Source organism: Sorghum bicolor, chromosome 7, assembly GCF_000003195.3.
Source record: "Sorghum bicolor cultivar BTx623 chromosome 7, Sorghum_bicolor_NCBIv3, whole genome shotgun sequence".
Taxonomy (NCBI): domain Eukaryota; kingdom Viridiplantae; phylum Streptophyta; class Magnoliopsida; order Poales; family Poaceae; genus Sorghum; species Sorghum bicolor.
The window spans coordinates 10,345,966-10,371,828 of NC_012876.2; the positions used below are offsets into that span (position 1 = coordinate 10,345,966).

Genomic DNA, 25,863 nt, shown 5'->3' on the forward strand with positions numbered 1-25,863 from the left:
ATTCATGAGAATACTAGGAATACCCTGTGTATCCGCCTATACGCTACACCCTGTCGTACAGCCTTACTGTCTCTCATGTTAGAGCGAGCGTTGCAGCAAAGGATAGCCTCTGACACACACAACAACCATCAGGGCAACGAGAGGAAAAGCAGCAAGTTGAAAAAAGAAAGCTGCAAACTGCTGCCATGGGACCAAACAAAATACTCCGTAGCTTCTCGTTGCTTGCGTTGTGAGATTGTTTGTCTTATCTCTTTCTCGTCTACATGGAATACTACTTTTGGTTGAGGCTAACAGCACTATTCACCTGTGTTGGTCATGCCCTTAGGCAGGTACGAAGCCAGAAAAAAAATTAGAAAAGGCTAAATAAAAGTGTTTCATCGATTTAGCTCTACGATAACCCATCATAAAAAAAAATATAATAGCTTAAAGTAGTTTTATATTGAAAACATCAATCAGGGATGAAACTCATAAAATAACTCAGAAAAAATAAAGGTCTCAGTCCACTATAACTTATATATTTGTACTTAAAATTAGAAGAAAAATACTAGAAACTCCACTGGTCCAGCAGCGGTAGGGGGGCTAGAGCCCCCCTAGCCCCACCGCTGGATCCGTCGCTGCTCTTAGGGCACACGGCTGGATGAAACTAGAGGCAGAATGTGTTGGATAGGAATATTTTTACAATGGTTGGAGAAGCGATGAGAACAATTGATGTGTCTATATCGGTGGGTCCAAAATATGAGAAGCGATGAGAGACGATGGGAGGCGATAGATGTGTCTATGGTAGGTGGGTCATATGCGTCATGCCGCCAACCATCGCTTCTCAACACCTCCGAAAGTGAGGGGATTAGGACCCCAAATAGATGAGTGGTAATTCCTTTTTTAGTTCTTTTTTAAAATAAAGGGTAAAAGGGTAAATGCACAATTGTAAAAGTAGTATAGTTAGATGAATAACTGAAGTAATATAGTTTGATGAGATTCTACTAATATTTTATTTCTAAGGCTTTTTTAAAGCTAGATTCATATACGACAAGTATGGATATCATTTTTATTTCTTGATTTTTAATTTATTTCTAGAAATTTAAAAGGATTTAAGACGTAGTACTGTTGTGGTCTTTCGTTGACAGAACCCATCTGCGTGCGTGCTGATACAGGGTGGATACAAATCCCAAAAGCGTACGAAGTACCAAATTCATAAACGGTTTAGATGTTTTGAAACCATTTTTACTTTTTATTCAGATTTAGAATTCAAAATATATACCGTATTCAAAATGCAGAATTTAATTTTCATATCCAGAATTTAAATTTCATGTTTCATAATCAAATCAAATCAAAATTTAGAAATATATACGTACGTATTGTAAAAGTGTATTTGGCCAATAGGGCCAGCCAAATGGAGGCAAGCAACATAAGATGGAATTATATAGACCATTGTCTCCGTCTCTCCAAAGAGCCTATTTCTTTGCAGCTTCTGAAATTATTTTGGGTATGGAATCATTTGATAAATTATATTGGGTTGGAATTGTTCCGGGTTGTTTCAGGCCGGGACGCTTAACCGAACAGGTGAGCTGGGACTAAAATTGAGAAGGCGCTGGGCCCTTGCAGCATGCAGCATGCGTTGACTGCTTGCTGCCTGCCATGTTGAGCAGCCATCGGGCCAAGTGGACTGCTGGCCCAAGCGTAGGGAGCGGACAGCGGAGGGAGGAGAAAGTAGCCCAAAATAGGTTTTGTATTTTTTGTGACAACTTTTGTAATTTCAAAATATTACAACCACAAAAAGAATTTTGGGACAGAAAATGATTTCAAATGGAAAAGTCAGAACCAACAAAGTTGTACAAATCATCGAGATCTACAACTTTTATTTTACTCATTTTTCCATGTGACTTTGTTCGAACAATTCAAAATTTGAACTTTAAAATATGAGAACTTCGAATAAATTTTTTGGATAACAAATGATTTCAACTGAAAAAGTCACAAACAATAAAGTTGCAGAAATCGTCAAGATCTACAACTTTGAATTTGGTCATTTCTCCATCCAACATCATTTGAACAAAGTGGTAGTACACATGTTCACAATTGGATACGTCTTCATACTCTTCCCATATACTATATGAGAGATATATCAAATCATGAACAATGTGTGATGTCACTTTGTTAAAATCATTTGAGTTTTTTTATCTAACAATTATGTAACAAAACCATGCAAAAAATTAGAATTTTTGACCAAATTTAAAAGTATTATAATTATTTTATGTTAATTTAGGAATAGAACGATGAATTATTCCTCGCAAAAATGTAGAATTTCAATTGAAAATGTACTCATGCAAAATTGTAGACCCCATCAAGATCTACAACTTTGATTTAGGTCCTTTCTCCATATGAGTTTATTTGAAAAATTCAAAAATTTGAAATTCTAAATTCAAGAATTTCAAACAGAACTTTTGAGCACTAAATGACTTCAAATGGAAAAGTCAACAACACAAAAGTTATACAACTCATCCAGATCTATAACTTTTACTTTGGTTATTTCTCTACTTGATTTTGTTTGAACAATTTGAAATTCGAACATAAACTTTGATGCTTTTACCCTGCATACAGACTGTCGTGAAAAAAAGAAGTAACAGCGCTAAATATTGTTTAATTAGAGATTGTTCGAGTGGTAAGCTAACTAGGTTTTGGAGCATGAGCTTGCAGGACCAAATCCTTATGCATCACATTTTTCACGCCAATTTTGATGATTTTTTTCTCCTGCATCACATTTTTTACGCCAATTTTGATGGTTTTTTTCTCCTGCATCACATTTTCCTGTAACACCCAAAATTTTACTCTTTAAAATAGAGAAATATGATTTAATTAAATAATTTTTTGTGAGCATTATAATATAGGAAAAATAATTAATTTTTTGCGAAAATAAAATTTAATATAGGTTTAGAAACATGTTGATGCATTCATGCCGCAGTACTTATTTTTGTGATGTGTGAAATTATGCAAAAGAAATTTTGTTCAAAATTCAATTTGTAAATGCTTTTGAAAACAAGTTGGAAAAAATAATAAAAAAAGAAATCCATCTCTCTCCCTTCCCCCTCACTTTCGGCCTGCTTGGCCCAATTCGAGCAGCACGCCAGCACCCTAACTCCCTCTCTCTCTCTCCCACTGACGAGTGGGGCCCACCTGTCGGCTCCTTCTCCCTCCCCCAACCGTTCCCTCCTTCTCTCACGCACAGGAAGCCGCAACCGGCGCCCCGCTCCCACGACGACGCACCCACGCCCACGTCTCTCGGTCTCTCGCGACTTAGAGTTGTTGCCGACCTCGCACCTCTCTCCCCCTCCTCTATTTCCGCACTCGCAGCCGCAACCAAGCGTCTAGACAGTAAGAAAGACCACCGCTGAAGCACTGCAGACCAGCCACGCGACGTCCCGGTGAATCAAGCCGCCTCTGCCTCCTTTCGCTGTGCCGGTGAGCTCGCCAACTCCTTCCCTCTCTCTCTGCCTTTCCTGTCCGGTTGGTAGCCGCTAGGGCCTTCTTCGCGAACTCCGGTGAGCACCATGGCCGCCGGCTATGGCGCAGACCACGCGAACTTCTCCCGGCTGCGTTGAGGGCTGAAGCACGCTCGCCTTCGCTCACTCTCCCTCCCCGGCTTTTTCCCATGCGAAACCGTGGCCTCGGGAGTTCTCCCCGCGAGCTCCGACGGGTCGTTCATGGCGCCACCGTGAACCTCCGCGGAAACCGCCTCCCCGACCGCGCTTATAGTTGGGAACGGACTCGCATCGCTCTCCTCTCTCCGAGTGCTTTTGGAATCGAAAACCGTGCACCGTAGCTCCCCATCGGCTCGACTCCAGCGAGCTTCGGGTGGCCGGCCATGGTGGCCACCGTATTCTTCCCCGAGGCGCCTGTGTGCCATCCCCCTGCCTCTCTCTCTCTCTCTCTTTCTTTTTTTTAATCCAGCGCGTTCAAGCTTGATCCAACGACCAGAATCACTTGATACCCCTTCGTTTGACATTTTGTTAAAGAGCCTCCCAGGAATCCTGTTTTCGTGCGCGCAGTCCTCGGCCAGAGGATTTTTCCAGGATTTCATTCATTTATTTAATTTCATTTAAACTCTGCTTTAATTATAGAATTGCCACCGCATTGTTTTAGCTATAAAATCGTCGTTTGAACTCTGAATCGATCCGTTCAAGTTGCGTTAGTTTCGTAATTTCGTAAGCTTCGCGTTGGTACCACTGTTGTTTAGGTTTACCACTGTTAGATTTCCTAGTTAATTACAAGTCCGTAGATTGCTGTTGAAATCTCATTAAAAGTGTAACTTTCGCGTCGTAAGTCCGTTTTTTGTGAATTTTGCGTTGACGTGATCGTAGCAGCACGTAGATGATTTTGGAAAACTTTTATTTAATTTATTTACTGCTGGTGTACTATTCTAACTATAGAATTTGTTCTCTTGCATGTCTGTCTTGGTATGCGTGATGATTGTGATGTGTTGATCGAGCCCAGACGGTGAGGAGTATTTCGGGAGTCCGGAGCTGTTTGGGGACCAGCAGGACCAGCAAGACCAGCATGAGTATGTGAACTAAGGCAAGTATAGCATGGGCCTACCTTGTTGTCTTACTCATTTTAAGCATTTCACCATGCATGTGTATAATATTACAAACTATAAGGACATCCTAGCTGTTGATGACAAATACCTTGTTTCCGAGGGTCTTTATTGCATATGGGTAGAAGTGCTAGTGCTCTAACTCTAATTATATAGGACCTGAAATTAGTGATGGAACCATGGTTAATTGATTAAACATGATTATGATAAATGGAACATAGGGCTATGGTACAAATGACTGTTGGTCATGTTGTCCTAGACCCTGCGTAAGGACTTATCTGTCGGCAAAAGTTGGGACTTACAGTGCAACCGGGAGAGTCATCTGGCTCTGACTTTAGTTCTGTAATAGGATCTCTTCTAACTTGTTAGAGGTTACTCGAAAGGGCGTAAGAGGGGCTTGCCACTTTGGGTGTAGTACTGCCCCTATTTCTATGAGTATAGCCACGATGGAAATGTGCCATAGAAAAGGGGGATTTTCTACATCTGTCTGCCGAGGAAACCTCGTGGCCCTAACTGGTTAGAATAGGCCTATGGAAGGCTTCATAGTGTACCCTGCTCGCTCACCATGGTAGTGTTTGGGGTCGACGGACCTCGGGCATATGGGCAACACGACTCACGGTGAAAGTGCACAACCTCTGCAGAGTGTATAACTGTTATAACAGTCGTGCTCACGGTCACAAGCGGCCCGGAAAACTCACAAAATAACTGGTTACTGATGGCTTTAAAGTACATGGTGATGTATAATTATGCTTTAATGTGACTTAATGACTTACTATGGTTCTGATAACTGATCATATGGGATATTTGGGAGCTTAAGCATAAACTAATAATAATTAATGATAAAATACTGACCTACTAAAATGCTGATGCAGTATTCCCGTTTTGTACAGAACTTGTGTTTTTTCACATACTCTTTCTTAACTAGCATATGCCCGTACGTTGCTACGGAAGTAAAATTTCAATGTAACAATAATATAAAAACTCTGTGCCATCAAAATATATAGACAAACATACTATTCTTATCCACTTGCAAATAAAAAATCATCAATTTCTAAGAAAAATCATCAATTTCTCATATGTATTCCTCAATATGTACTTTTTTAAAAAAATTTCTTGGCACGCAAATTTAACATCAATTCATCGAAACTATTTTCTTTTAAATTGGAATGGGAACATCTCATCGTTCGATGGGCATAAGGCTATATGAAGTAGAAAAAAATCTCTTTCGAACATGTTCTAACATAATTTCTGTATCTATAGTATTTTTTGGAACCCTGTATATATAAAGTCTATTTGTAAGATCAATGTTCCCAAGCAATATGACCAGCACATATGATGGTACACCATCTCATTCTCATAGAAACGACCTATCATCTTCGTATATTAATCATATCAACCCATTCGTTCTGCTCTGATAATATAGCTTGAGCTAGAAAAAAAATACCCCTCTTATTTTCATTTCTTTTTTTCTTTTCTAATTTATTCTCTTCTCTCTCCATTTTTTCATTCTCTCCCCATTGTATCCTCTCAACACAGCCTCTTTCCCATTAAAAGTATCATTTTTGACTTTTTGTTCTTCTTATTTGACCATTCGTCTTATTCAAAATTTGTTATAAATATTATTTATTTTTTATGACTTGTTTAGTCAATAACCATGTTTTATTTATTTTACTATTTGCATAAAAAATTGAATAAGACGAACGATCAAACAATAAAACCTAAAAGTAAAAAACAACACTTTTAATGGCACAGAGGGAAAAAACTAATAATTACTCAAACGTCCCAACATGTTAGAGGTATTTTCCTAATACCAGTTTAAAAAATAAAAGAAATTATGAGAGTTTCATATACATTAAATAAGCTGGCATGACATAAGAATGAAGAGAGAGATGATAAAAATTTTAGAGGATGAAATGAGTTTCATGAGTATGAAACTTATTTACACTGCTTTGAACATCTCAGAGTCTTGGAAACAGAAACATAAAACTTCCACTGTGATTGCTCTAATAAAATGCCTGATAAAAAGCATAAGGGTCCGAAACTCTGAACTCATTTTGAGGCGATTCTCCTATTCTATTTTTTTCGAGGGAAATTCTTCTATTCTAATAATAAGAAAGAAGAAAAATAATAGAGCTTAAGCTATTTGGACCAACGCAACTTGGGCCAGCCTTACGAGAGGCAGCAAATGGCCTAAACATGTTTAAAAAAAAGTCCTAAACACCGAGCCCACAGCTTTGAAAAACCCTAGCCCAGCCCATGACTTACTAAAACCCTAACCCCCAAGAAGGAACCACCAACGGAGGCAGCAGCCTCATTCATTACCTGCCCGGCGACGACTCTGTACCGAGTTGCTGACGGTGAGCGGCGCGGACGACGAGCAGGCAGCCCGCGGCGTGTCACGGGAGTTCTAGGTGAGTCTGTTAGGAGGTTAGAGCGCTCGCCGCTATGGCGCTGCGCGAGGGGAAGTGCGCCAGGTGGTGCCGCCGCGCGGCGACGGGAAGAAGGGGAAGGGCGCCGAATGCATGAATCTGTCATATGTGTCTCTCTACTTATCCGCATTGGTAGTATTAGTCAGGTCTCCAAAAGGAGTGTGTGCACTGCTATTTTTTTCTATGTCCATCAGGCAAAGATCGACTACAAAGAATCAAAGCAAAAATGATGAAGACATTGTATGTAGCCTGAGTAAAGGACACGCCAAGTTATCATGCCAATCAAACAAATCTCAGTTGTGTGCATTTAATTAAATTTAAATATTGAGAACCATGTACGAAAAGAATAAAAAATACAAAACCATTTGTATAAACAAATCTCAACCACGTTCACATTATCAATGTACAAAATTTTGTCAACCCTAAATATAATTTAAGCTTTGAGCATTTATTTGGTCTCAAGCATTGTTCACCCATTGTGATTTCTAATAAGCCTGCCAAACCTTTTTGATCCAAGTTTGTCAATCTCGTTGGAGGATAGTGGACTGCATCCAGTGGCTCAAGCACTACACAAAGATGTCAAACTTTTGTTAGATTTAACATACAGTTATAGATAAAAAATACTCCCTCCGTCTAAAAAAAAAGAAATCCTAGCATTTCACAACAACTAATAAAAGAAGAGAACGTGGTTGAGATGCACGTGTAGATTGAAGTTATCACTCCATATATTAAAAACAGAGAACAGAGGAATGATAGCCTTTCTGAGTTTCTAAATGATTAAGACTGAAATGCTATCTATGTAAACCTGTACCATTTGTTGACGAATTGTTTGAAGATAAAAATTGAACTCCTTTGTCACTGACAATAGGAAATAGGAAACCTTCACAGATACAGAATGAAAAAAACCTCCACTAAGTCAGATATTTGTTTAGGTGAGACATTTCATTGAACAGCATGTGAGTGCACTTCTTGCCTCCGACATTTAATCAAAAAGCGTGCCCAAAAATTTGTTTTCTCATAACCGACTGAAACCCAAAGGAACCCATTCCATCTCATCCTACACCATTGAACTGCATCACAAACCAGGAGTGTGTTCTGATATTGCCCAACAATATAGCAACTGTGACGCTGAGCACTTTAGCAGTGTGTTCTGGTATTGCCCAACAATATAGCAACTGCAGGAACTGAAGACTATTGATTAATTGGATTCTTACCTTGTTAAACAGGTACCATGTTCCCTGTTTGTTTCTTCAACCAGGCAGCAATGATATAGTCCTTTTTGAGCAATTTGGTGGTGACCCAAGCAAGATATCCTTTGTGATAAGGCAGACACGAAGTGTGTGCGCACAAGTATCAGAGGAACATCCAGCCCAAATTGATAGTTGGAATTCTTCTCAACAGACAATGCAAAGATATAGACCTGAACTTCGCCTGGAATGCCCAAAAGATGGACAGGTCATCAGCAGCATCAAGTTTGCAAGCTTTGGGACACCGAGCGGCACGTGCGGAAGCTACAGCCATGGAGAATGCAGCAGCACTCAGGCTATCTCAGTTGTTCAGGAGGTAACTATAAGCTGCTCCATTCTTATGTCTCAATGAACCAACTGATTCTTATGGGTTGCTAATAGTGTTACTGGGATTCTACAGGCTTGCATTGGAGTGAGCAACTGCAGCGTGCCAGTGTCGTCGAATTACTTTGGAAATCCATGGACAGGGGTCACAAAAAGCCTTGCGGTTGAAGCTGCATGTTCGTGACAAGTCTGATTAACATTGGTTCATAGGAAGCAAAATCAGTGGGGAGAATGTGAAACCTTCTCTATGTAGGCAAGCAGGCAAAAAGGAATAAATGTTCCCATCCTGGTCAAAAGGAATAAAAATATTCCCAACATTGCTATATCCAAGCTATTAGATGGTATGATTAGAAAGCATATTTCTTGTTAAGATATAAATTCATCCATCATGACAAAGAAGGTGATCCTTTTGTAATCCTTCTTGAAAAAATAGAATGGATTGAATTTCAATCAATTTGGGAATACAGGGACGTCAACAGCACTAACTGTGTATACATACCTGAAAGTTATCCGTGCAGATGTGGAATAGTGATGCTTAATCGGCCAACTGTGACAAGAGTTAAGGTTCAATTCTCACAGGCGAAGCTATATATTGTAGCCAGTTCTTCCTTCTTCTTCTTCTTCTTCTTCTTCCCCTCACAAAAAATCTTTACAACTCTGTAAATAAATCGAAAGTAAACCATCAGTTACTTTGGGTGCATAAAGCTTTGTGAAACTTTTGTGAGATATATCATTACAAAATTTATTTTAGCAGTCCACTGATATGTCATTCTAATATATGGTAATGGCAAAGTAATAATTGAGCCAAATGGAGTCTATCGTACAGCCAATTGGAAGTTATCGTAGATCACTGAAAAAATTCAATACCATGAGAAAGCATTTTTGGAGTCTATCTACTATGACAGGTAGCTCTGAGAAAGGAAGACAACTCAAGAGTAAGTCATGAAGAAGCACAACTGCACAAGTAACAAAAAGGTAGGTGCTCTTATATCATCAGAAAGGGATAGCAACTTCTAGCCGGTGATACAAGGTGTATTTATACAGAAAACAAAAAGGCAAAGCCAAGTCTGCACTTTTAAGATTAATAGTGAATTGAGTGTCATTCTGTATAATTAAGCCTGTATTTCTAAAAATGCCAGAAAAGAATGCAGCAAAGTTCATATAAGATGACATAAATTGGACATGGAACATTGTACTTCTACCCATGTTTGGCAAAACATTTTTTTAGCACGAATTACTACAGCAGTATAGAGTTCCAGCAGTATAAAATTACCCTCTCTTTACTCCAATTCCAGCAGCAGTATAAAATTATTATTATTTTGCCATGAATCATATGACACAGAGAAGACAAACTGAACAACAATAAGCATGCCAACGCCAGGTTCTAAACCTCTTGATAGGTTTCATGCACACAAACAAAGGTCTACTTCTGAATCTGTTTTCTTAACTGAGCAGGTTTTGATGAATATATCGTTTTGACCTGTGGATTGTTGCCTAGAAATTGCAGAACATGGATTTGGAGCTCTACCTAGCATCAACATTATTGTGTGTACAAGTTTTGAACAAATTTGTTGGCCGCCTGTTTCTAGCAAAGAGAAAAAACAAGAACAGTAAACATCAAACATGCGCTGGGCACTCCTATCAAATAAGGTATGAGAGCATCCGTCGAGCAGTTGCATCGGGTAAAAAATTGAAACAGGCCAGAGTCAAGGAGGGCTCAAACCTAGCGAGACGCTTCACTGACTTTGTTTGGTGGCCGTAGGTGCCGATGGTTAGGGTTTGGCACTGGCGGACGACAGCCGCACGGCAAGGACGACAGCCGCACGGTGGAGACGAAGGAGCAGTTCATGGTGGCGACGACGCATCCGGTCGCATCGATGACGGCGCTGGTGCACGGCGAGGGCGAATCTGTTCGTGGAGGCGGCGGCGTGTCTAGTGGGTGAAGGCCGAAGATCTCAGTTCGCAGTTTGCCGCAGCACGGCCGCGGCTCCTCCCTGCCCAACACGGTCGCGGCTCTTCCCCGCCCAGCACGGCTGCGGCACAGGCGGCGCAGCCACGACCGCTCGCCGCCAAGCCCAGGACGAGCCGGACCCCGACGGCGGCGGCAGCGCTGCTGACCCCGAGGGCAGGGCCAGGGCGCGTGTGGTTGCTAATGCGTCGGCGGCGCCTGGTCGCGTGGGTGACGGGGTGAGCGTGAGCCGGTGAAGGCCGAAGATCTCAGTTCGCAGTTTGCCGCAGCACGGCCGCGGCTCCTCCCCGCCCAGCACGGCCGCGGCACAGGCGGCGCAGGCACGATCGCTCGGCGCCAAGCCCAGGACGAGCCGTACCCCGACGACGGCGGCAGCGCTGCTGACCCCGAGATGAGGAGGGGATGGCGACGGAGCCGCTGAGCAGCAGTCGACAGCGCAGCCGCTGAGCGAGATGGCGGAGGCTCGCACGGAGGCGGAGCAGGATTTTTCGAGAGGGAGGGGAAGAAGGCTTGGCTGGTCAAAGACGAATCGGAGGAGATGTGAGGGCGTGGGGGTGAGAGCGGGAGGTGGCCTTGGGAGTAAAGTGAGAGCACGTTGAAGAGGGACTTTGGAGCGCTGTTGACGTCCCTGTATTGGCTTTTTAGGGGTAGAGATAGAGATTGCGTGTTCTTATTTATTCTCTGTTTATAATCACTTCGAAGTAGCTTGCATGGACATGCTATAACTTCTACCAATCAACTCCTACAAAATTGGCTAGAGAGAACAATTATTTCCGTGGCGGACAGGTTCAGTTACAGCCTGTATATTTCTTTCATTTTAATCTTTCCCTCTGCACTTCACATAATAGGATGCTATTTCTTTACTGCCATAGGACATGGTCGTGGGCACATCATGATTCATGAAACATCCTTAGACCAGAGACTATTGAATCACTTATGTATTTGTAGCGCCTAACCGGTAATAAAACATACGAGATTGGGTTTGGGACATATTCCAAGCATTTGAGAAGAATTCCCGTATAGAATCTGGATATGTTGGTCTGAAAGATGTAAGTTCTCGTCATACCAACATAGTTGCGAACTTGTCAACCTTCGAAATGTTCTAATAGTTATTATTTTTTTATAATTTTTTTTGAGTATTTAGGTGAATACTGGTACAAAAGACGACATGATGCAGAGCTATCTGTACCTGCTGTTCTCCCCAACATCGTTTATCTCGTTCGATGAGTGGGTCTTCAACACTGAAGCCCACCCACTGAAAATAGTTACAAGGCATGACAGTGAAGGTGGCTCAGGCAGTGCAGAAAGTAAGGGTATTGCTGACTCTGTAATCCAGCCACATCCCACATGGAAGGAAGCATGGAAAACCTGAGTAGAAGTTGTCCGGTGCAAAGTACAGGGCTTTTGATTATGCCATCTGTGAAAGGAAATCCATCTTGATGGCAGCTTGGATTGAAATGGCGAACGTCACACTACCGTAGCATTAGGCCAGCCCCATTTGAGTCTTGGGTATTCCGTTTGGTGAGTCGTCACTTAGCTGTTGCCTCTAACCTAACCGATGTGGGCCCTCGTCAGTTGCCATGTAGGCATAGCATAGAGATAGAGGTCGCGCCCGCGCTACATGTCCCGCGCTGCCAGGAGCTTAGGACACTGGGAACCAGTAGTACCGCCACCACGTCATGCCTCGTCGGATAGGGTTAGAGATTTATGAATGTGGATTATGGAATTGTCTCCCACTCATGCCTCGTTCACTCACATGAAAAAAATACTTTTATTATACATGCTGTTATGTACATATTTCGATTTATCTTGGAAAAGAGTTTAGAAACAAGATAGGATTTTGTGCTAATATTTGGTGGTATGAGTCAATATGTATGTGGTCTGAAGATAAATAATTAGGTTCTCATTTGCAGCAACAACAAAATAAAATAAATTTCGGTAATCGAGCTAACATAGAATCTGTGTGGAAAAATGAATACAAGAATAGATTAAAAAGAATGAGAGAGAAATTTTATTTTCTAAATATAGAAATGTTAATATATTTGATATACATATATATAAATATACCTATATATATATTTAGTGCATAAAAAAATTGGGTATTCATGAGAATACCAGGAATACCCTATGTATCCGCCTATGCGCTACACCCTGTCGTACAGCCTTACTGTCTCTCATGTTAAAGCGAGCGTTGCAGCAAAGGATAGCCTCTGACACACACAACAACCACCAGGGCAACGAGAGGAAAAGCAGCAAGTTGAAAAAAGAAAGCTGCAAACTGCTGCCATGGGACCAAACAAAATACTCCGTAGCTTCTCGTTGCTTGCGTTGTGAGATTGTTTGTCTTATCTCTTTCTCGTCTACATGGAATACTACTTTTGGTTGAGGCTAACAGCACTATTCACCTGTGTTGGTCATGCCCTTAGGCAGGGACGAAGCCAGAAAAAAAAAGTTAGAAAAGGCTAAATAAAAGTGCTTCATCGACTTAGCTCTACTATAACCCATCATAAAAAAAATATAATAGCTTAAAGTAGTTTTATATTGAAAACATCAATCAGGGATGAAACTCATAAAATAACTCATAAAAAATAAAGGTCTCAGTCCACTATAACTTATATATTTGTACTTAAAATTAGAAGAAAAATACTAGAAACTCCACTAGTACAGCAGCGGTAGGGGGGCTAGAGCCCCCCTAGCCCCACCGCTGGATCCGTCGCTGCTCTTAGGGCACACTGCTGGATGAAACTAGAGGCAGAATGTGTTGGATAGGAATATTTTTACAATGGTTGGAGAAGCGATGAGAACAATTGATGTGTCTATATCGGTGGGTCCAAAATATGAGAAGCGATGAGAGACGATGGGAGGCGATAGATGTGTCATATGCGTCATGCCGCCAACCCTCGCTTCTCAACGCCTCTGAAAGTGAGGGGATTAGGACCCCAAATAGATGAGCTGTAATTCCTTTTTTAGTTCTTTTTTAAAATAAAGGGTAAAAGGGTAAATGCACAATTGTAAAAGTAGTATAGTTAGATGAATAACTGAAGTAATATAGTTTGATGAGATTCTACTAATATTTTATTTCTAAGGCTTTTTTAAAGCTAGATTCATATACGACAAGTATTGATATCATTTTTATTTTTAGATTTTTAATTTATTTCTAGAAATTTAAAAGGATTTAAGACGTAGTACTGTTGTGGTCTTTGGCTGACAGAACCCATCTGCGTGCGTGCTGATACAGGGTGGATACAAATCCCAAATGCGTACGAAGTACCAAATTCATAAACGGTTTGATGTTTTGAAACCATTTTTACTTTTTATTCAGATTTAGAATTCAAAATATATACCGTATTCAAAATGCAGAATTTAATTTTCATATCCAGAATTTAAATTTCATGTTTCATAATCAAATCAAATCAAAATTTAGAAATATATACGTACGTATTGTAAAAGTGTCTTTGGCCAATAGGGCCAGCCAAATGGAGGCAAGCAACATAAGATGGAATTATATAGACCATTGTCTCCGTCTCTCCAAAGAGCCTATTTCTTTGCAGCCCTGAAATTATTTTGGGTATGGAATCATTTGATAAATTATATTGGGCTGGAATTGTTTCAGGCCGGGACGCTTAACCGAACAGGTGAGCTGGGACTAAAATTGAGAAGGCGCTGGGCCCTTGCAGCATGCAGCATGCGTTGACTGCTTGCTGCCTGCCATGTTGAGCAGCCATCGGGCCAAGTGGACTGCTGGCCCAAGCGTAGGGAGCGGACAGCGGAGGGAGGAGAAAGTAGCCCAAAATAGGTTTTGTATTTTTTGTGACAACTTTTGTAATTTCAAAATATTACAACCTCAAAAAGAATTTTGGGACAGAAAATGATTTCAAATGGAAAAGTCAGAACCAACAAAGTTGTACAAATCATCGAGATCTACAACTTTTATTTTACTCATTTTTCCATGTGACTTTGTTCGAACAATTCAAAATTTGAACTTTAAAATATGAGAACTTCGAATAAATTTTTTGGATAACAAATGATTTCAACTGAAAAAGTCACAAACAATAAAGTTGCAGAAATCGTCAAGATCTACAACTTTGAATTTGGTCATTTCTCCATCCAACATCATTTGAACAAAGTGGTAGTACACATGTTCACAATTGGATACGTCTTCATACTCTTCCCATATACTATATGAGAGATATATCAAATCATGAACAATGTGTGATGTCACTTTGTTAAAATCATTTGTGTTTTTTTATCTAACAATTATGTAACAAAACCATGCAAAAAATTAGAATTTTTGACCAAATTTAAAAGTATTATAATTATTTTATGTTAATTTAGGAATAGAACGATGAATTATTCCTCGCAAAAATGTAGAATTTCAATTGAAAATGTACTCATGCAAAATTGTAGACCCCATCAAGATCTACAACTTTGATTTAGGTCCTTTCTCCATATGAGTTTATTTGAAAAATTCAAAAATTTGAAATTCTAAATTCAAGAATTTCAAACAGAACTTTTGAGCACTAAATGACTTCAAATGGAAAAGTCAACAACACAAAAGTTATACAACTCATCCAGATCTATAACTTTTACTTTGGTTATTTCTCTACTTGATTTTGTTTGAACAATTTGAAATTCGAACATAAACTTTGATGCTTTTACCCTGCATACAGACTGTCGTGAAAAAAAGAAGTAACAGCGCTAAATATTGTTTAATTAGAGATTGTTCGAGTGGTAAGCTAACTAGGTTTTGGAGCATGAGCTTGCAGGACCAAATCCTTATGCATCACATTTTTCACGCCAATTTTGATGATTTTTTTCTCCTGCATCACATTTTTTACGCCAATTTTGATGGTTTTTTTCTCCTGCATCACATTTTCCTGTAACACCCAAAATTTTACTCTTTAAAATAGAGAAATATGATTTAATTAAATAATTTTTTGTGAGCATTATAATATAGGAAAAATAATTAATTTTTTGCGAAAATAAAATTTAATATAGGTTTAGAAACATGTTGATGCATTCATGCCGCAGTACTTATTTTTGTGATGTGTGAAATTATGCAAAAGAAATTTTGTTCAAAATTCAATTTGTAAATGCTTTTGAAAACAAGTTGGAAAAAATAATAAAAAAAAGAAATCCATCTCTCTCCCTTCCCCCTCACTTTCGGCCTGCTTGGCCCAATTCGAGCAGCACGCCAGCACCCTAACTCCCTCTCTCTCTCTCTCCCACTGACGAGTGGGGCCCACCTGTCGGCTCCTTCTCCCTCCCCCAACCGTTCCCTCCTTCTCTCACGCACAGGAAGCCGCAACCGGCGCCCCGCTCCCACGACGACGCACCCACGCCCACGTCTCTCGGTCTCTCGCGACTTAGAGTTGTTGCCGACCTCGCACCTCTCTCCCCCTCCTCTATTTCCGCACTCGCAGCCGCAACCAAGCGTCTAGACAGTAAGAAAGACCACCGCTGAAGCACTGCAGACCAGCCGCGCGACGTCCCGGTGAATCAAGCCGCCTCTGCCTCCTTTCGCTGTGCCGGTGAGCTCGCCAACTCCTTCCCTCTCTCTCTCTGCCTTTCCTGTCCAGTTGGTAGCCGCTAGGGCCTTCTCCGCGAACTCCGGTGAGCACCATGTAATCCAGCGCGTTCAAGCTTGATCCAACGACCAGAATCACTTGATACCCCTTCGTTTGACATTTTGTTAAAGAGCCTCCCAGGAATCCTGTTTTCGTGCGCGCAGTCCTCGGCCAGAGGATTTTTCCAGGATTTCATTCATTTATTTAATTTCATTTAAACTCTGCTTTAATTATAGAATTGCCACCGCATTGTTTTAGCTATAAAATCGTCGTTTGAACTCTGAATCGATCCGTTCAAGTTGCGTTAGTTTCGTAATTTCGTAAGCTTCGCGTTGGTACCACTGTTGTTTAGGTTTACCACTGTTAGATTTCCTAGTTAATTACAAGTCCGTAGATTGCTGTTGAAATCTCATTAAAAGTGTAACTTTCGCGTCGTAAGTCCGTTTTTTGTGAATTTTGCGTTGACGTGATCGTAGCAGCACGTAGATGATTTTGGAAAACTTTTATTTAATTTATTTACTGCTGGTGTACTATTCTAACTATAGAATTTGTTCTCTTGCATGTCTGTCTTGGTATGCGTGATGATTGTGATGTGTTGATCGAGCCCAGACGGTGAGGAGTATTTCGGGAGTCCGGAGCTGTTTGGGGACCAGCAGGACCAGCAAGACCAGCATGAGTACGTGAACTAAGGCAAGTATAGCATGGGCCTACCTTGTTGTCCTACTCATTTTAAGCATTTCACCATGCATGTGTATAATATTACAAACTATAAGGACATCCTAGCTGTTGATGACAAATACCTTGTTTCCGAGGGTCTTTATTGCATATGGGTAGAAGTGCTAGTGCTCTAACTCTAATTATATAGGACCTGAAATTAGTGATGGAACCATGGTTAATTGATTAAACATGATTATGATAAATGGAACATAGGGCTATGGTACAAATGACTGTTGGTCATGTTGTCCTAGACCCTGCGTAAGGACTTATCTGTCGGCAAAAGTTGGGACTTACAGTGCAACCGGGAGAGTCATCTGGCTCTGACTTTAGTTCTGTAATAGGATCTCTTCTAACTTGTTAGAGGTTACTCGAAAGGGCGTAAGAGGGGCTTGCCACTTTGGGTGTAGTACTGCCCCTATTTCTATGAGTATAGCCACGATGGAAATGTGCCATAGAAAAGGGGGATTTTCTACATCTGTCTGCCGAGGAAACCTCGTGGCCCTAACTGGTTAGAATAGGCCTATGGAAGGCTTCATAGTGTACCCTGCTCGCTCACCATGGTAGTGTTTGGGGTCGACGGACCTCGGGCATATGGGCAACACGACTCACGGTGAAAGTGCACAACCTCTGCAGAGTGTATAACTGTTATAACAGTCGTGCTCACGGTCACAAGCGGCCCGGAAAACTCACAGAATAACTGGTTACTGATGGCTTTAAAGTACATGGTGATGTATAATTATGCTTTAATGTGACTTAATGACTTACTATGGTTCTGATAACTGATCATATGGGATATTTGGGAGCTTAAGCATAAACTAATAATAATTAATGATAAAATACTGACCTACTAAAATGCTGATGCAGTATTCCCGTTTTGTACAGAACTTGTGTTTTTTCACATACTCTTTCTTAACTAGCATATGCCCGTACGTTGCTACGGAAGTAAAATTTCAATGTAACAATAATATAAAAACTCTGTGCCATCAAAATATATAGACAAACGTACTATTCTTATCCACTTGCAAATAAAAAATCATCAATTTCTAAGAAAAATCATCAATTTCTCATATGTATTCCTCAATATGTACTTTTTTAAAAAAATTTCTTGGCACGCAAATTTAACATCAATTCATCGAAACTATTTTCTTTTAAATTGGAATGGGAACATCTCATCGTTCGATGGGCATAAGGCTATATGAAGTAGAAAAAAATCTCTTTCGAACATGTTCTAACATAATTTCTGTATCTATAGTATTTTTTGGAACCCTGTATATATAAAGTCTATTTGTAAGATCAATGTTCCCAAGCAATATGACCAGCACATATGATGGTACACCATCTCATTCTCATAGAAACGACCTATCATCTTCGTATATTAATCATATCAACCCATTCGTTCTGCTCTGATAATATAGCTTGAGCTAGAAAAAAAATACCCCTCTTATTTTCATTTCTTTTTTTCTTTTCTAATTTATTCTCTTCTCTCTCCATTTTTTCATTCTCTCCCCATTGTATCCTCTCAACACAGCCTCTTTCCCATTAAAAGTATCATTTTTGACTTTTTGTTCTTCTTATTTGACCATTCGTCTTATTCAAAATTTGTTATAAATATTATTTATTTTTTATGACTTGTTTAGTCAATAACCATGTTTTATTTATTTTACTATTTGCATAAAAAATTGAATAAGACGAACGATCAAACAATAAAACCTAAAAGTAAAAAACAACACTTTTAATGGCACAGAGGGAAAAAACTAATAATTACTCAAACGTCCCAACATGTTAGAGGTATTTTCCTAATACCAGTTTAAAAAATAAAAGAAATTATGAGAGTTTCATATACATTAAATAAGCTGGCATGACATAAGAATGAAGAGAGAGATGATAAAAATTTTAGAGGATGAAATGAGTTTCATGAGTATGAAACTTATTTACACTGCTTTGAACATCTCAGAGTCTTGGAAACAGAAACATAAAACTTCCACTGTGATTGCTCTAATAAAATGCCTGATAAAAAGCATAAGGGTCCGAAACTCTGAACTCATTTTGAGGCGATTCTCCTATTCTATTTTTTTCGAGGGAAATTCTTCTATTCTAATAATAAGAAAGAAGAAAAATAATAGAGCTTAAGCTATTTGGACCAACGCAACTTGGGCCAGCCTTACGAGAGGCAGCAAATGGCCTAAACATGTTTAAAAAAAAGTCCTAAACACCGAGCCCACAGCTTTGAAAAACCCTAGCCCAGCCCATGACTTACTAAAACCCTAACCCCCAAGAAGGAACCACCAACGGAGGCAGCAGCCTCATTCATTACCTGCCCGGCGACGACTCTGTACCGAGTTGCTGACGGTGAGCGGCGCGGACGACGAGCAGGCAGCCCGCGGCGTGTCACGGGAGTTCTAGGTGAGTCTGTTAGGAGGTTAGAGCGCTCGCCGCTATGGCGCTGCGCGAGGGGAAGTGCGCCAGGTGGTGCCGCCGCGCGGCGACGGGAAGAAGGGGAAGGGCGCCGAATGCATGAATCTGTCATATGTGTCTCTCTACTTATCCGCATTGGTAGTATTAGTCAGGTCTCCAAAAGGAGTGTGTGCACTGCTATTTTTTTCTATGTCCATCAGGCAAAGATCGACTACAAAGAATCAAAGCAAAAATGATGAAGACATTGTATGTAGCCTGAGTAAAGGACACGCCAAGTTATCATGCCAATCAAACAAATCTCAGTTGTGTGCATTTAATTAAATTTAAATATTGAGAACCATGTACGAAAAGAATAAAAAATACAAAACCATTTGTATAAACAAATCTCAACCACGTTCACATTATCAATGTACAAAATTTTGTCAACCCTAAATATAATTTAAGCTTTGAGCATTTATTTGGTCTCAAGCATTGTTCACCCATTGTGATTTCTAATAAGCCTGCCAAACCTTTTTGATCCAAGTTTGTCAATCTCGTTGGAGGATAGTGGACTGCATCCAGTGGCTCAAGCACTACACAAAGATGTCAAACTTTTGTTAGATTTAACATACAGTTATAGATAAAAAATACTCCCTCCGTCTAAAAAAAAAGAAATCCTAGCATTTCACAACAACTAATAAAAGAAGAGAACGTGGTTGAGATGCACGTGTAGATTGAAGTTATCACTCCATATATTAAAAACAGAGAACAGAGGAATGATAGCCTTTCTGAGTTTCTAAATGATTAAGACTGAAATGCTATCTATGTAAACCTGTACCATTTGTTGACGAATTGTTTGAAGATAAAAATTGAACTCCTTTGTCACTGACAATAGGAAATAGGAAACCTTCACAGATACAGAATGAAAAAAACCTCCACTAAGTCAGATATTTGTTTAGGTGAGACATTTCATTGAACAGCATGTGAGTGCACTTCTTGCCTCCGACATTTAATCAAAAAGCGTGCCCAAAAATTTGTTTTCTCATAACCGACTGAAACCCAAAGGAACCCATTCCATCTCATCCTACACCATTGAACTGCATCACAAACCAGGAGTGTGTTCTGATATTGCCCAACAATATAGCAACTGTGACGCTGAGCACTTTAGCAGTGTGTTCTGGTATTGCCCAACAATATAGCAACTGCAGGAACTGAAGACTATTGATTAATTGGATTCTTACCTTGTTAAACAGGTACCATGTTCCCTGTTTGTTTCTTCAACCAGGCAGCAATGATATAGTCCTTTTTGAGCAATTTGGTGGTGACCCAAGCAAGATATCCTTTGTGATAAGGCAGACACGAAGTGTGTGCGCACAAGTATCAGAGGAACATCCAGCCCAAATTGATAGTTGGAATTCTTCTCAACAGACAATGCAAAGATATAGACCTGAACTTCGCCTGGAATGCCCAAAAGATGGACAGGTCATCAGCAGCATCAAGTTTGCAAGCTTTGGGACACCGAGCGGCACGTGCGGAAGCTACAGCCATGGAGAATGCAGCAGCACTCAGGCTATCTCAGTTGTTCAGGAGGTAACTATAAGCTGCTCCATTCTTATGTCTCAATGAACCAACTGATTCTTATGGGTTGCTAATAGTGTTACTGGGATTCTACAGGCTTGCATTGGAGTGAGCAACTGCAGCGTGCCAGTGTCGTCGAATTACTTTGGAAATCCATGGACAGGGGTCACAAAAAGCCTTGCGGTTGAAGCTGCATGTTCGTGACAAGTCTGATTAACATTGGTTCATAGGAAGCAAAATCAGTGGGGAGAATGTGAAACCTTCTCTATGTAGGCAAGCAGGCAAAAAGGAATAAATGTTCCCATCCTGGTCAAAAGGAATAAAAATATTCCCAACATTGCTATATCCAAGCTATTAGATGGTATGATTAGAAAGCATATTTCTTGTTAAGATATAAATTCATCCATCATGACAAAGAAGGTGATCCTTTTGTAATCCTTCTTGAAAAAATAGAATGGATTGAATTTCAATCAATTTGGGAATACAGGGACGTCAACAGCACTAACTGTGTATACATACCTGAAAGTTATCCGTGCAGATGTGGAATAGTGATGCTTAATCGGCCAACTGTGACAAGAGTTAAGGTTCAATTCTCACAGGCGAAGCTATATATTGTAGCCAGTTCTTCCTTCTTCTTCTTCTTCTTCTTCTTCTTCTTCCCCTCACAAAAAATCTTTACAACTCTGTAAATAAATCGAAAGTAAACCATCAGTTACTTTGGGTGCATAAAGCTTTGTGAAACTTTTGTGAGATATATCATTACAAAATTTATTTTAGCAGTCCACTGATATGTCATTCTAATATATGGTAATGGCAAAGTAATAATTGAGCCAAATGGAGTCTATCGTACAGCCAATTGGAAGTTATCGTAGATCACTGAAAAAATTCAATACCATGAGAAAGCATTTTTGGAGTCTATCTACTATGACAGGTAGCTCTGAGAAAGGAAGACAACTCAAGAGTAAGTCATGAAGAAGCACAACTGCACAAGTAACAAAAAGGTAGGTGCTCTTATATCATCAGAAAGGGATAGCAACTTCTAGCCGGTGATACAAGGTGTATTTATACAGAAAACAAAAAGGCAAAGCCAAGTCTGCACTTTTAAGATTAATAGTGAATTGAGTGTCATTCTGTATAATTAAGCCTGTATTTCTAAAAATGCCAGAAAAGAATGCAGCAAAGTTCATATAAGATGACATAAATTGGACATGGAACATTGTACTTCTACCCATGTTTGGCAAAACATTTTTTTAGCACGAATTACTACAGCAGTATAGAGTTCCAGCAGTATAAAATTACCCTCTCTTTACTCCAATTCCAGCAGCAGTATAAAATTATTATTATTTTGCCATGAATCATATGACACAGAGAAGACAAACTGAACAACAATAAGCATGCCAACGCCAGGTTCTAAACCTCTTGATAGGTTTCATGCACACAAACAAAGGTCTACTTCTGAATCTGTTTTCTTAACTGAGCAGGTTTTGATGAATATATCGTTTTGACCTGTGGATTGTTGCCTAGAAATTGCAGAACATGGATTTGGAGCTCTACCTAGCATCAACATTATTGTGTGTACAAGTTTTGAACAAATTTGTTGGCCGCCTGTTTCTAGCAAAGAGAAAAAACAAGAACAGTAAACATCAAACATGCGCTGGGCACTCCTATCAAATAAGGTATGAGAGCATCCGTCGAGCAGTTGCATCGGGTAAAAAATTGAAACAGGCCAGAGTCAAGGAGGGCTCAAACCTAGCGAGACGCTTCACTGACTTTGTTTGGTGGCCGTAGGTGCCGATGGTTAGGGTTTGGCACTGGCGGACGACAGCCGCACGGCAAGGACGACAGCCGCACGGTGGAGACGAAGGAGCAGTTCATGGTGGCGACGACGCATCCGGTCGCATCGATGACGGCGCTGGTGCACGGCGAGGGCGAATCTGTTCGTGGAGGCGGCGGCGTGTCTAGTGGGTGAAGGCCGAAGATCTCAGTTCGCAGTTTGCCGCAGCACGGCCGCGGCTCCTCCCTGCCCAACACGGTCGCGGCTCTTCCCCGCCCAGCACGGCTGCGGCACAGGCGGCGCAGCCACGACCGCTCGCCGCCAAGCCCAGGACGAGCCGGACCCCGACGGCGGCGGCAGCGCTGCTGACCCCGAGGGCAGGGCCAGGGCGCGTGTGGTTGCTAATGCGTCGGCGGCGCCTGGTCGCGTGGGTGACGGGGTGAGCGTGAGCCGGTGAAGGCCGAAGATCTCAGTTCGCAGTTTGCCGCAGCACGGCCGCGGCTCCTCCCCGCCCAGCACGGCCGCGGCACAGGCGGCGCAGGCACGATCGCTCGGCGCCAAGCCCAGGACGAGCCGTACCCCGACGACGGCGGCAGCGCTGCTGACCCCGAGATGAGGAGGGGATGGCGACGGAGCCGCTGAGCAGCAGTCGACAGCGCAGCCGCTGAGCGAGATGGCGGAGGCTCGCACGGAGGCGGAGCAGGATTTTTCGAGAGGGAGGGGAAGAAGGCTTGGCTGGTCAAAGACGAATCGGAGGAGATGTGAGGGCGTGGGGGTGAGAGCGGGAGGTGGCCTTGGGAGTAAAGTGAGAGCACGTTGAAGAGGGACTTTGGAGCGCTGTTGACGTCCCTGTATTGGCTTTTTAGGGGTAGAGATAGAGATTGCGTGTTCTTATTTATTCTCTGTTTATAATCACTTCGAAGTAGCTTGCATGGACATGCTATAACTTCTACCAATCAACTCCTACAAAATTGGCTAGAGAGAACAATTATTTCCGTGGCGGACAGGTTCAGTTACAGCCTGTATATTTCTTTCATTTTAATCTTTCCCTCTGCACTTCACATAATAGGATGCTATTTCTTTACTGCCATAGGACATGGTCGTGGGCACATCATGATTCATGAAACATCCTTAGACCAGAGACTATTGAATCACTTATGTATTTGTAGCGCCTAACCGGTAATAAAACATACGAGATTGGGTTTGGGACATATTCCAAGCATTTGAGAAGAATTCCCGTATAGAATCTGGATATGTTGGTCTGAAAGATGTAAGTTCTCGTCATACCAACATAGTTGCCAACTTGTCAACCTTCGAAATGTTCTAATAGTTATTATTTTTTTATAATTTTTTTTGAGTATTTAGGTGAATACTGGTACAAAAGACGACATGATGCAGAGCTATCTGTACCTGCTGTTCTCCCCAACATCGTTTATCTCGTTCGATGAGTGGGTCTTCAACACTGAAGCCCACCCACTGAAAATAGTTACAAGGCATGACAGTGAAGGTGGCTCAGGCAGTGCAGAAAGTAAGGGTATTGCTGACTCTGTAATCCAGCCACATCCCACATGGAAGGAAGCATGGAAAACCTGAGTAGAAGTTGTCCGGTGCAAAGTACAGGGCTTTTGATTATGCCATCTGTGAAAGGAAATCCATCTTGATGGCAGCTTGGATTGAAATGGCGAACGTCACACTACCGTAGCATTAGGCCAGCCCCATTTGAGTCTTGGGTATTCCGTTTGGTGAGTCGTCACTTAGCTGTTGCCTCTAACCTAACCGATGTGGGCCCTCGTCAGTTGCCATGTAGGCATAGCATAGAGATAGAGGTCGCGCCCGCGCTACATGTCCCGCGCTGCCAGGAGCTTAGGACACTGGGAACCAGTAGTACCGCCACCACGTCATGCCTCGTCGGATAGGGTTAGAGATTTATGAATGTGGATTATGGAATTGTCTCCCACTCATGCCTCGTTCACTCACATGAAAAAAATACTTTTATTATACATGCTGTTATGTACATATTTCGATTTATCTTGGAAAAGAGTTTAGAAACAAGATAGGATTTTGTGCTAATATTTGGTGGTATGAGTCAATATGTATGTGGTCTGAAGATAAATAATTAGGTTCTCATTTGCAGCAACAACAAAATAAAATAAATTTCGGTAATCGAGCTAACATAGAATCTGTGTGGAAAAATGAATACAAGAATAGATTAAAAAGAATGAGAGAGAAATTTTATTTTCTAAATATAGAAATGTTAATATATTTGATATACATATATATAAATATACCTATATATACTTAGTGCATAAAAAAATTGGGTATTCATGAGAATACCAGGAATACCCTATGTATCCGCCTATGCGCTACATCCTGTCGTACAGCCTTACTGTCTCTCATGTTAGAGCGAGCGTTGCAGCAAAGGATAGCCTCTGACACACACAACAACCATCAGGGCAACGAGAGGAAAAGCAGCAAGTTGAAAAAAGAAAGCTGCAAACTGCTGCCATGGGACCAAACAAAATACTCCGTAGCTTCTCGTTGCTTGCGTTGTGAGATTGTTTGTCTTATCTCTTTCTCGTCTACATGGAATACTACTTTTGGTTGAGGCTAACAGCACTATTCACCTGTGTTGGTCATGCCCTTAGGCAGGGACGAAGCCAGAAAAAAAGTTAGAAAAGGCTAAATAAAAGTGCTTCATCGACTTAGCTCTACTATAACCCATCATAAAAAAAAATATAATAGCTTAAAGTAGTTTTATATTGAAAACATCAATCAGGGATGAAACTCATAAAATAACTCATAAAAAATAAAGGTCTCAGTCCACTATAACTTATATATTTGTACTTAAAATTAGAAGAAAAATACTAGAAACTCCACTGGTCCAGCAGCGGTAGGGGGGCTAGAGCCCCCCTAGCCCCACCGCTGGATCCGTCGCTGCTCTTAGGGCACACGGCTGGATGAAACTAGAGGCAGAATGTGTTGGATAGGAATATTTTTACAATGGTTGGAGAAGCGATGAGAACAATTGATGTGTCTATATCGGTGGGTCCAAAATATGAGAAGCGATGAGAGACGATGAGAGGCGATAGATGTGTCATATGCGTCATGCCGCCAACCCTCGCTTCTCAACGCCTCTGAAAGTGAGGGGATTAGGACCCCAAATAGATGAGCTGTAATTCCTTTTTTAGTTCTTTTTTAAAATAAAGGGTAAAAGGGTAAATGCACAATTGTAAAAGTAGTATAGTTAGATGAATAACTGAAGTAATATAGTTTGATGAG

At 41.0% G+C, this 25,863-nt stretch overlaps 1 protein-coding gene across 1 annotated transcript in view; it reads left to right on the forward strand.

The window, feature by feature from the left end:
* Window positions 1-24,177, forward strand: part of LOC8086085 (mannosyl-oligosaccharide 1,2-alpha-mannosidase MNS1) — a 93,241-nt gene extending 69,064 nt beyond the window's left edge. The window contains 5 exon segments of the mRNA XM_021465576.1: window positions 11,260-11,340; window positions 17,102-17,125; window positions 23,709-23,775; window positions 23,778-23,854; window positions 23,950-24,177. Of these exon segments, the coding sequence (XP_021321251.1) occupies window positions 11,260-11,340; window positions 17,102-17,125; window positions 23,709-23,775; window positions 23,778-23,854; window positions 23,950-24,177 (477 nt within the window).